Source organism: Eleutherodactylus coqui, chromosome 6 (genome assembly GCF_035609145.1).
Source record: "Eleutherodactylus coqui strain aEleCoq1 chromosome 6, aEleCoq1.hap1, whole genome shotgun sequence".
Classification (NCBI taxonomy): domain Eukaryota; kingdom Metazoa; phylum Chordata; class Amphibia; order Anura; family Eleutherodactylidae; genus Eleutherodactylus; species Eleutherodactylus coqui.
The window spans coordinates 237,892,224-237,903,960 of NC_089842.1; the positions used below are offsets into that span (position 1 = coordinate 237,892,224).

General features: G+C 41.4%; 1 protein-coding gene across 1 annotated transcript; it reads right to left on the reverse strand.

The window, feature by feature from the left end:
• Positions 1 to 2,477: 2,477 nt before the first annotated feature.
• LOC136631644 (immunoglobulin lambda-1 light chain-like) lies at positions 2,478 to 11,123 on the reverse strand. Its single transcript, XM_066605929.1, has 4 exons — positions 11,081 to 11,123; positions 8,069 to 8,380; positions 4,665 to 4,997; positions 2,478 to 2,986 (listed from the first exon to the last, which is right to left on the reverse strand). The coding sequence occupies exons 1-4, from the start codon at positions 11,112 to 11,114 to the stop codon at positions 2,901 to 2,903; spliced, it is 765 nt and encodes a 254-aa protein (XP_066462026.1). The 5' UTR covers positions 11,115 to 11,123; the 3' UTR covers positions 2,478 to 2,900.
• Positions 11,124 to 11,737: the final 614 nt, after the last annotated feature.

An 11,737-nucleotide genomic window follows, 5' to 3' on the forward strand; every position in this document is an offset into this window, starting at 1 on the left:
CCCTGCCACGAATAGTCCGTTACCATAGCAACCGTGTGCAAGTGTGATCATGATAACCCCTCCTGAGGGGGTTAATGCTGGACATCACGAATTCAAACCACCTTTCAAGATCTAATGGTGCCCCCTCCGCTATTGGTTCTATACACCGAGCATCTAGGGGCGGAGAAACAGCGATGCAACCACTCCCACGTTGCCCGAGTCACTTACTCCACCTTGTACTTATATATTCCGCCCACGGATTCAGCCTTCCGATGAATGCATCGCGCTGCCGTCCTCCCGGCCAATCGGGGTGTATGGAGCGCGGTGACGTCAACTCGCAACGTAGGATGCGTTCCAGCTTGGAACGCGGAAGTGCTGGTGTACAGAATGTGGGGGCGGCGACACAGTGGGGCAACCACTCCCAGGCTGCCCGAGGGACTTACCCCTCCCCGTACTCGCTCCGCCCACGGATGCGGCCTCCTGTTGATGACATCGCGCTGCCGTCCTCCCGTCCAATGGGGATGTACGGTGTGCGGTGACGTCACCAGGCAGCGCTGCATGCGTTCCAGCGTGGAACGCGGAAATGCTGCACTACTACGTGTGCTGCCGATCATGGCCATCCATTAAATAATCGGGAAGGTGTCTTGGATGCACTCCCCACAGCGCTATGGCCCGGACTACAATTTACACCATTACAGGTGACATGGGCAGTGTGAGGATGGATGGATTGCACTGCCATCCACCTTGTTAAGTGCTACCCGCCCCATAAGGGAACCCATTGGTTGATTACTGACAGGCCCCCGGAAATAGGAGGAGCTATATCCCTTCTTAATCCCTGCTGTGAGCTCTGGGACTTCACTGCCAGCCGCTCACAATTAGAGCCGCAGGCGCTATACCTCTCCTCCTCTTTTCCTCCCGCAATTTACCTCCCCTTACTATTAGGGCTGCGCTGTTCTGCCCTGCATCTGGGGCAGGACTGCTTACCCATTTTTGGGGCATTGGATGATTGATCCATCCCTATTAGGGACTTTTGAATTAGACTACCCTTTGCAGGCTATAGGCTGTAATAGGTCATTGGTCCAGTATCTATGGACTTGGACCAATGGGTCTATCTGACTAGCCCCTCACCTTTGGGCACGATTCATATTGCGCCATAGAAGGAATTGTCTTCCGAGATTCCTTCTGGGGATAGGGAGTTGGGATATTCAACTCCCACCTACTTGCCTTGAGACTCATATATGCTAATTGGTCTCGCTGCAACTAGAAAAGATCTCAGATAAATATTGATAGGCTACCATTGGTCCCTTTGCTGATCCATTCAGCAGGGTGACCCCCTACATTAAGTCTCTGAGCCGATACGGGGGAAGCAATAGGAGGAGAACTCTGCTTGAATCATTGATACTGTTTTATTCCCTTTTAATAAAAATAAGGACTACCAACAAGGGTCTTATTCACCACAATAGGACCAATAGGGATAATCACGCAACTTTTAGGGCGATCCTCGGCCCTGCTCCTGAGGAACCGCCCCAGACAGGGATGGAGAAATGCGTCGAGCCAATATCCTACTCCTAAAAGAATTGAAATATGATAAGACACTGGAGTGATCACCTACTTTTGGAGTAATTATTTCACTCCTAAATATTGAAAAACTTAAGAACGTCTGAGCGATCACTGAGTGACTATTCGAAATACGTACACTAATACCTGAGAGATTACTCATTGTGTGAAACAATTTCTTTATTACCAACGCTGAAATATACAAATCCGAGTTAATATTCTATTTCCTAAAAAAGTGGAAATATAGAAAAGACACTCGAGTAATCACCTACCTTTGGAGTAATTATCGCACTCCCAAGCATTAAAAGATTTCAGAATGTTTGAGTGATTACTGAGGGACTACTCGGTCATTAACGTTGGAACACGTACATTAATATCTGAGTGATTACCCACCGTGTGAAACAATTTCTTTATTGTCAACGTTGAAACACACAAATCTTGAGTGATTACTTACCTAATATGGTGTAACACATACCTCTGATTAACTATATGATCCTTACTGTATAAATGTGTATTGAAAGCAGCGATAGAAATGGTCAGTGGGTCTCCAGCCATGAACTATCATCCTAGACTGGAAACCTGACACCTTCTGACCATTCTTCCCACTGTGACGTACCGCTACAAACCAGTGACCCAGTCCCCTAATTTTGTTAATAGGGGTTAACCCGACTGGTTACTCGAGGGGAATTGAGACCCTTTTTCCATCCGGTCACTGAGTTACGTAGTACGATCCATGTTGTCAGTCCACGTTCGTTTTTGTTTGTTATATGATTTATGTGGCCCTAATTTTAATTAGTTGTGAATAAAAGTTATGAATTTTAATTTTAATCTATATCTGTGAAGGGCGTATTTGTGACCATATAGATTTGGAATACCACTGTGATTTTTGTCGTTTTTTTTTTAAATATAAGCTAGTTTCAAAGTTAGAAATTCACTTTTAAATTGATACATTCACATCAAAGCCCAATGGCTAGAATTCAATTTCTGCATGGATTAATAGTACACAGCATGGCCACCTTATTAGAGCAGCAATCTAGCAGATTGGACCTCAATTTGTCTTCAGAATTCATTGCGTAGATTCCACTAAGAGATGAAATCGTTCCGCCGGAATATCGGCCCTTGCGGACAGGAAGCTTCTTGTAGTTGCTGCAGATTAGATGGAGACAATAAGTGTGGGAGGGGGGTTGCAATCTCTGGAAGCAAGGGTCTCCAGGACCACCAATGTCCCTACAGCTGTGACTAGTGATGGCTCTTCTGTAAAGGTTCCTAACACAAGGATTCTCTTGCTGACGCTCTTTGGATCATCGTTCTCACCGTCATCCTGATAATGTCCAGTAGTCATATAATGTGTCACCTGTGTAGCATTAATAGCAGTGGGACAGACATATGGAGAACACGGATAGGAACAGGTAAGCTGCTGTCAGGCCGGACCTCACATACATGCAGCATCCTAGATGTAAATGAGACATAGAATGGTAGAGTTAGAATGACCAATGTATTACACAGATTTATACTTTACAATCCTTAACCCTTTAGTGACGCGGCCTATTTTGGTTATGGATACACAATGATTTTGGGGGATTTTCATCTCCACTTTTTAAATGCCATAACTTTTTTATTTTTCTGCGGTCGGAGCTTTGTGTGGACTTGTTTTTGCGTGACAAGCCTCTGTTTTAATTGGTACCATTTTGGGGTACATATGGCTTTTTTGATCACCTTCTTTGCTTTTCTTGGGGAAGCCAAATGATCAAGAAAAAGCATTTAGGCTGCATTCTTTTTTTTTTTTCTATATTGCTATGCAGGAGAAAAAAATTGTTCAGTTTTTCGGACAGGTTGTTATGGATGCAGCAATTCGAAACGTGGGTTTTTAAAAAAAAAACAAAAAAAACAAAGAGTAGAAAGTACACAAAAATAGTTTTTTTTATTGTTTTTTTTTTTTTTTTTACTATTTTATCTTACATTTTTTTTGTCCCAGTGGGAGACTTGAGTTTGTGATACTGCGATCACTTTGATAGTACATTGCACTACTACTGTACTGCAATGCTTCGTCACCATTCATAGCGATCACAGGCCATGGCAGGTCCTGGTACCATTGTCTAGCATCTGGTTGCCACGGCAACCCTATGGTCAGTAATTACAAGGTGGAGAGCCGATGATGTCACAGAGGGAGAATCCTTCCTCTGTAAACCCCACACATGCTACAATCAATATTGTTTCCCCTTGCAGTGGGAGGCCAGCTGTCTCTTACAGCCGGCTCCCACTACAGATGGCATGGGTGCAACTTCTGAGCCCGCGCTATCTATAGGATGTAATTTACATCCATTCGCGAGAACCACTTCCCAGCCAGGACTAAAAGTAAAGTCCTGGAATAGGACAGGGTAAAAGGGGTTTCCAGCAATAAAGTTAGCTGGGACAAGGACACCTACTATCCCTGTATGTGTGCTATACTGAAACACTGTATTATTTCAGTACAAACAGACTTTAAAGTTTCACTGGTGTTGGGGCTCCAAGAGGAAGAAAATGAATGGACCTCCATTATAGTCAATGGGGGTTGTTTAGTGCCATTCAGTTCTGTCATAGGATGAAACCATTTGTCCAGGGGGTGGCATTCTTCTGCTCTCTGAACAGAGCAGGAAAACGGTATCCCGAAATACTGATGTGAACAAGCCCTAAAAAAGGTTGTCTGAGATTAATGAGATAATTTTTTTCTTCTCTCATAAACAGTGCCACGCCTGTCCAATGGCTGTGTCTGGTATTACAGCTTATCAGCATCCACTTGCATGTAGCAGAAATGCACAACCATGCATATGCCATAGAGAAAAGTGGTGCTGATTGATATGAGATAGATAGATAGATAGATAGATAGATAGATAGATAGATAGATAGATAGATAGATAGATAGATAGATAGATATCAGATATATGATAGATAGATAGATATGAGATAGATAGATAGATAGATAGATAGATATGAGATAGATAGATAGATAGATAGATAGATAGATAGATAGATAGATAGATAGATAGGAGATAGATAGATAGATATGAGATAGATAGATAGAAAGATAGATAGATAGATAGATAGATAGATAGATAGGAGACGGAAAAATAAATAGATAGATATCTTACTTGTAGGTTTTATCTTGGGGTAATTGCTGCTTTGTGGTATTTTCCAGTGAACGCTGACAGGGGTGGAGGAATTAAACCATACTTCACAGGTTATTCTCTCTCCATCCTTCAGGATGTCTCTAGAAAGTGAGATAGAATTGACAACGATCCAGGCCCCACTAGGTTTCTTTAAAAAGACCATATTGCCCTTGATGTGTGTTCCAGAGATTTTCCAGATTGCATAGACTTGTTGGGGGGCTGTATATACTACACAAGCCAATGGAATGGAAAATGGGTGTGTAATGGGCATACGAGGAGTCAGAAGATGAATGGAGGCATTGAAGGCAGAGATATCTAGAAAATATAGAGTACAAGGAACAAAAAGTACTAGCAGAATACAGTAAAATCAAAGGTAACAGTAATAAATGTTCTGTAGATACAGAGGGGCTCAGGAAACCGATTTTATAATGATGCTGGTTAGACTCTATACCCCCAGGACATATTGTGTAGCAGAATAGTGTAACACCCATAATATTGTAAGAATAAAAGATATGAAGCATACATCAACACAATAGAAAAAATGTATATAAAACTACGGATGCGCTACTAGAGGACAGAAGATGATAGCAACCAGATTTTAAGGATGACATTGATTATACTGACAGGAGAGAACTTGAACAGATGGTATGGAACAGAAACAACAACCAGAGAAATCTTATACCTAAAGCCCCATTTAGACGGGACGAATGTCGGGCAAATGATGCCTGACACTCGTCCCCGCACATACACGCTCCTGTGCTGGCTCACAGCGGGGTGGCAGGAGCAGATATCAGTTCTCGTTCCCCCCGCCTCTCTCCAATTAGTTAACATAGTCACCATTCAATAACAAACGGCTGCTATTTACACTGCACTGTCATAATTAAACTTATCGCTCATCGTTTAAAGGGGTTGTCCCGCGAAACAAAGTGGGTATACACTTCTGTACGGCCATATTAATGCACTTTGTAATGTACATTGTGCATTAATTATGAGCCATACAGAAGTTATTCACTTACCTGTTCCGTTGCTGGCGTCCTCGTCTCCATGGTGCCGTCTAATCTTCAGCGTCTAATCTCCCGATTAGACGCGCTTGCGCAGTCCGGTCTTCTCCCTTCTGAATGGGGCCGCTCGTGCCGGAGAGCGGCTCCTCGTAGCTCCGCCCCGTCACGTGTGCCAATTCCAGCCAATCAGGAGGCTGGAATCGGCAATGGACCGCACAGAAGACCTGCGGTCCACCGAGGGTGAAGATCCCGGCGGCCATCTTCACAAGGTAAGTAAGAAGTCACCGGAGCGCGGGGAGTCGGGTAAGTACTACCCGTTTTTTTTTTTTTATCCCTGCATCGGGTTTGTCTCAAGCCGAACGGGGGGGCTATTGAAAAAAAAAAAAAACGTTTTGGCGTGGGACAACCCCTTTAACTATGACAGTGCAGTGTAAATTGCAGCTGTTCAGGGGCAGGGAAAGCGAGAACTGAAATCTGCTCCTGCTGCTCCTCTGTGAGCCAGCGATACAAGCTCCTGTGCAGCAGCACTGGAGCGTGTGTGTGCGGGGACGAGTGTCAGGCATCGTTTGCCCAACATTCGTCCATCTAAATGGGGCTTAATGCGACCACTCCTACATCTTTATCTAATCTTTCCATGATGCTGACCCTAACACTAGACACCACTGTTTCTAAGTAGCCCTCAGTTATCCATATTAGTGACCCTGTTGTAAATGCTGGTGAAGATTTACTAATGCTGTTTAATAGATAGACAGTGCAAGTGTAGACTAGACAGTCTTAAAATGCACAACATTCATTATAGTGACTGCTGAATAATAAATCTGTTGAATCTTTAGACTGTCTAGCCTAACTTTATACCACATATTAGTTTAGTTTGTGCCAAAAATTGCATCAAAATTTGGCAAAATTGTTGGCACAGTTTCTTGTGCACAATGTTGCATTTTTGCCATGTTCCCTTCTCATGAAAGCAGACAAGTATAACAATTGTCTGAAAGTGTCCAAAAAACGCATTATAAATGTGGTGCAAACCATGTAAGAAAATTTTCTGGTGCAATTTGCACTAGAAGACTTATGTATTTCCAATAGTAAATCCAGGCAAGAAATCAAACAAACAAGCAAAATAATACACCAAAGCTAGGCAGATACAAACAGGGAATTAGCTAACAAAAACCACACGGCTAGAAAACAGAAGTAGAACAACCATAGAATCAAAACCACACCGACTGGAATAAAACAAGGAATGCTGGGTTGAACTCACGTTGTTTCTGCTATCACCAGCACCATACTGCAGAAGCCAGAGATACTTAACGGGAGCCTAGCCAATTAGAACCTCTCTAAACAAGGTCAGCTGATCCACTGCAATTGATCTGCTGTGGGAAAAGCTACATGGAAACTGTCCCATCATGTTAGAAAGGAGGAGATGATGATTCAGCAGAATTCTTGCTCGTTGTAGCAGTATTGGGGGTTGTTTGAGGAAGTCTTTACACCAGGAAACTTTAATGGAGTTTACCCATTGCACAAAGTAATGGTATATCACCAAGATATGCCACCTCTTTAAAGGGGTTGCCCCATGAAAGCAAGTGGGGTTAAGCACTTCTGTATGGCCATATTAATGCACTTTGTAATATACATTGTGCATTAAATATTGGCCATACAGAAGTTATACACTTACCCCCTCCGGTGCTAGCGTCCCCGTCTCCATGGCGACGATCAAACGTCTTCTCTGGTCGCAGGAACAGTCGCGCTTGCGCACACAGGATTCTTCTCCTCGATGGTCCGGGCTCACGAGCTGCGTACTGGCTCCTCCCCCTTCTCAGCATCATTGCGTAGCTCCGCCCCCATCACATGGTGCCGATCAGCCAATGAGGTGGCTGGAATCAGCAGTGGAGCACAGACAGCAGAAGAACATCCACAATGCACCATGGGAGAAGACCTGTGGTGCACTGTGGGAGAAGACCAGCGGCAGCCATCTTGGACAGAAGATTTTTTAAAGTTGCTGAACACATGGCAGCGGTTTTCCTTTACAGGTACTGGGGGACTGGGCAAAAAAATTTTTTATCTTTCAGCGCGGGACAACCCCTTTAAGATTGATGGTGTCCAACATTACAAGAATATGAGATTTCTTCCAATCATATGCTTTTTCTAATCTTTTTTATGTTTCTACTTCCTGTAACAGTGAGGAGCCCGATTAAATATTCAAATATTATGAAATAATTCTTCTTTGCTTGTGGCTGACAACACACATACACAGTATATGATATTTCTCCATATTACTGTATTCTTTAACATGGTTAAACAGTTGTATAAAAACTGCCATTTTAAAAGTAATTTTTTAGGTATAGAAATAAAATAATCAAAATTAAAGTAAAAAATAAAAATTCATCTCACCTCCAATGACTAATGTTGTTCCCTTACTGAAGACTTGAGTACTTCCATCATAAGCTGAGCAGTAGTATCTCCCAGAATCCTGAGGTGTAACGTTATCTATGACAAGATGAATATTTGCCTCAGATTGAGAACCAGTTTTTCGTGAGGTATTATCCACCACAGTCCACATGTCATGTTCTTTCCTGCGGTACCACCAGCTTCTGCATTTTGGTAGACATGATGTATTGGAAGCACAAGTGAGGTTTACTGAGTTACCAGGATCAGCAAAAACAACATCTTCAGGCTGATGAGCTGACAGTCCAGTGATTAAAACTGAAAAAATAACATAAAACAATTGTGTAAAACTTGAAAAACTAGAATTTAAACAGAGTGCAGAAACCCCCACACCAATGCTGCTGGAGGTCCTAAACAGCACATATACAGAATTACAGTCCTGGCCCTCAACAGTTTCTTCCATAGAACCTAAACTGTCCGGATCTGTCACCGCAATTAAAGAATATTTTTGAAACTTCACAATTTAAGAATCAGAATTGACTGAATAATAAGGAAGTCCGATAAGTCTAACCATATACAGAACTCTTGCGGGAGAGAAAGGGTTGGCGAGGCATGTGCCATGAGATGCCAGGGGGCATCAAGAAGCAATTCTGCCTTTGGGCAGGATATTTAAATAAGAGAAAGAATTAAATCCTTGCCGCAGAGAAATAAAACCTGGCTATGACTCTTATAATATAGGATAATCAAGGCTTTTCTAGAAGCCCCAGTGTCCCATCAGATGGCACCTTGTTGAAGCTTTTCTTTGCTCTTACATTTTGTCTATAAATTGGTGATGTGTCTAGAAGAAAAAAAATCTGCAGATGAGGGATTGGTGATTTGGGATTTTTTTTTTCTGGAGCAAAATTTAGCAATTTTCACATTCCGAAAATGGAAGTAATGAGGCCCGGGGTCGGTAATTTTCTAGGAATTTGTATAATATAAAACATCACCAAATATATACAGTGAGATATTTAATAAATATTTTACAAGAAACGACATAATTGATGATAGGTTAAGAGCCAAAAAAATCTTTGAGCAGACATAATAAAAAATAATTATATTTACCTGTTGGATTGAGAGAGTAAATCTTGGATTGAGAGAAATAAAATCTAAATTTGTGATAACTCCTGTGTACCTTTTTGTTAATTTTTTTTCTTCAGTTTGTAATTTAAAAAATTATTTAAAAAAATAATGAAAAATGTTTGGATAACTTGATTAGAGGCAATTAAGTAAAAAAAAAACCTGATGTAACATTCATGTCTTACAAACTACCCACATATCTAGATTTTGTAATAATTTTTATTAAAATTATATTTTTGAATACAATCATCCCTTAATTTTTAATATAATATACATAGAACATATCAATACTCCACCCAGACAATACAATCAATCATAATTACACTTAAGCAAATTCTAATCACCCCCATCCCCCCCCCCCCCCCAAAAAAAAAAGGCACATCCAAAAAAAAAAAATAAAAACCTAATGCTCCATTTACATGGGACGGCTGTCAGCTAAACGATCTGCATGAGGGACAGGTGATGTCACCGCTAGTTGTTCGCTCTTGTGCAGAATGTTTAGATCGCTACTGAGTATCACTCACTTCTCGTTAACGTCTCACTTAGTGATTCACATTCTATGTAAATAAGGAAGATGAAACAATATCTCTCCAGTTCCACCTATTGGATGGCAGCATTCCTTCAAATTAATGCTTGACCCTTTAGAGCAATGTAGAGCAATGATTGAGAATTGAAAACCAAGCCATAATCCATACACAGATAGCTGTTTCAGGGTGTTTGCCCCTCATCAGTGTGTAGTAGGATCCTGGCTTGGCTAGTGAGAGGCCTGTGATGTGAGTCGGGAGGGGTAACATCCTTAGGGAGACTTATAAAGCCATCCATGCTCCTCTGGGTAATATGCAATTAAGAAAGATGGAACAATACCTCTGCAGCACCACCCATTGGATGGCAGCATTCTTTGTATAAAGGGTCAAGCATTGACTTGAAGGAATGCTGCCATCCAATAGGTGGATTCATCCAAGTAGCAACAAATAGTTTACCATGGCTTTGCATTTAGACATGATGATTATGGTGCATGTTTGTTCGTTTGAATGAATTTTGCACGATAATCATCCCTTGTAAATGGCCTTTAACTCTTCTACAGCTCTCTCTCTCTCTCTCTCTCTCTCTCTCTCTCTCTAAATCCTATCAGCTTTTGTACGATATCTCAATGCAATCAGCACTCAATGTGAATTATCCATTATATATAACATGCCATCTTCCCAAAATTTCCTCAAATGTAGTCAAGCAGCCTCTATTTTGATATAGCCCCCTTTCTCAGGATATAACCTTTCTTATCTTTGCAACAAACTCTTCTACTGTCAGTGTTGGGGAAGCCTGCATCCAATGAGCAGTAATCATCCTCCACGCCAGATACAAGGCTCTCAGAATTCCCAGAAGAGTATGCCCATCACGCCATTCAACAATATATACAAGCTCTGGGGTTATTAAGACCAATGTTGAGAAGATATATTTGTTTTATGACCTCTAGTACCTGATTCCAATATTCATGCAATTTTACACAATCCCAGCCCATATGCATTAAATCTGCACCATCCATGCACCAACATTCCACCGTCTGAGTCTAAGCTTATACCAATATTAAACAATTGTAATAGAGTACCAGAAACTACCCACATTTTTATTTTGCCTGCTCTTACCATAGACTTCCAGAAGTTGGACTGGACTTGGAAAAAGATTGTAAAAAAAATCTAAAGCAAATTCACAAATAGCTGTGAAAGCAGAAAAAATCCTCTTAAGCACTTCCAGATATAATACTATAAATGAAAAAATAAAATACAAAAGTATTCTAAAAAGTCCAAAAATTAGCAGCTTTTGTGTATGTTCTGTAGCTGGTGAGAAATAATACATAACTCAACAGAACAGATAAATGAATGCAACTATTTTGTAAATTCTCACCTTGAATAAGAATGAGCAGTTTTAGGGTAAGCATAGTTCGGTATATGAGAGTCTGACTGAGTGTTGAAGCAGATTGTGGGCAGATTATATCTTGTCAGGTATTTAGTCTGTTGGTCAGGAAAGGTCTCTATATCTGACATTCTGAGCCCTCCTCCTTCTGCTCTGTAGATACACTGGTGTGAGGTTTTGTTCTCATGGTAGCTCACGGTAGCTTTTATCTACCTCTATCAGTCACACCTACATATGTATACATATATATGTATATGTTTATGTGTGTTTATATATGTGTATACACTCATTGTCAAAGAAAATCATGCACATAGGAGTTGTCAGAATCAAATGAAACTTTCTGTGTGATTGCAATATCAGAGCAAAAGCATCATTTATTGCAGAAAGCTGAACACTTGCAAAGAAGCTCAAGTATCCTGTTGTACCACTTCTAGCTTGGATACAAGATGTGATACGGGAGGGCATGGAGGCTCTAGTACCCTGTTGTACTGCCTCTAGCTTGGATACAAGATGTGATACAGGAGGGCATGGAGGCTCTAGTACCCTGTTGTACCACCTCTAGCTTGGATACAAGATTTGATACGGGCAGGCATGGAGGCTCTAGTACCATGTTGTATCGCCTCTACCTTGGATACAGATGTGATACGG

What these genes read in the sequence shown, in the direction of transcription:
- LOC136631644 (XM_066605929.1), bottom strand. Translation starts at nt 11,114, where the DNA reads ATGCTTACCCTAAAACTGCTCATTCTTATTCAAG. An exon ending in ACTGCTCATTCTTATTCAAG is followed by an intron (nt 8,381 to 11,080) that starts GTGAGAATTTAC and finishes TTATTTTTTCAG; the next exon opens with TTTTAATCACTGGACTGTCA. An exon ending in AACAACATTAGTCATTGGAG is followed by an intron (nt 4,998 to 8,068) that starts GTGAGATGAATT and finishes TATATTTTCTAG; the next exon opens with ATATCTCTGCCTTCAATGCC.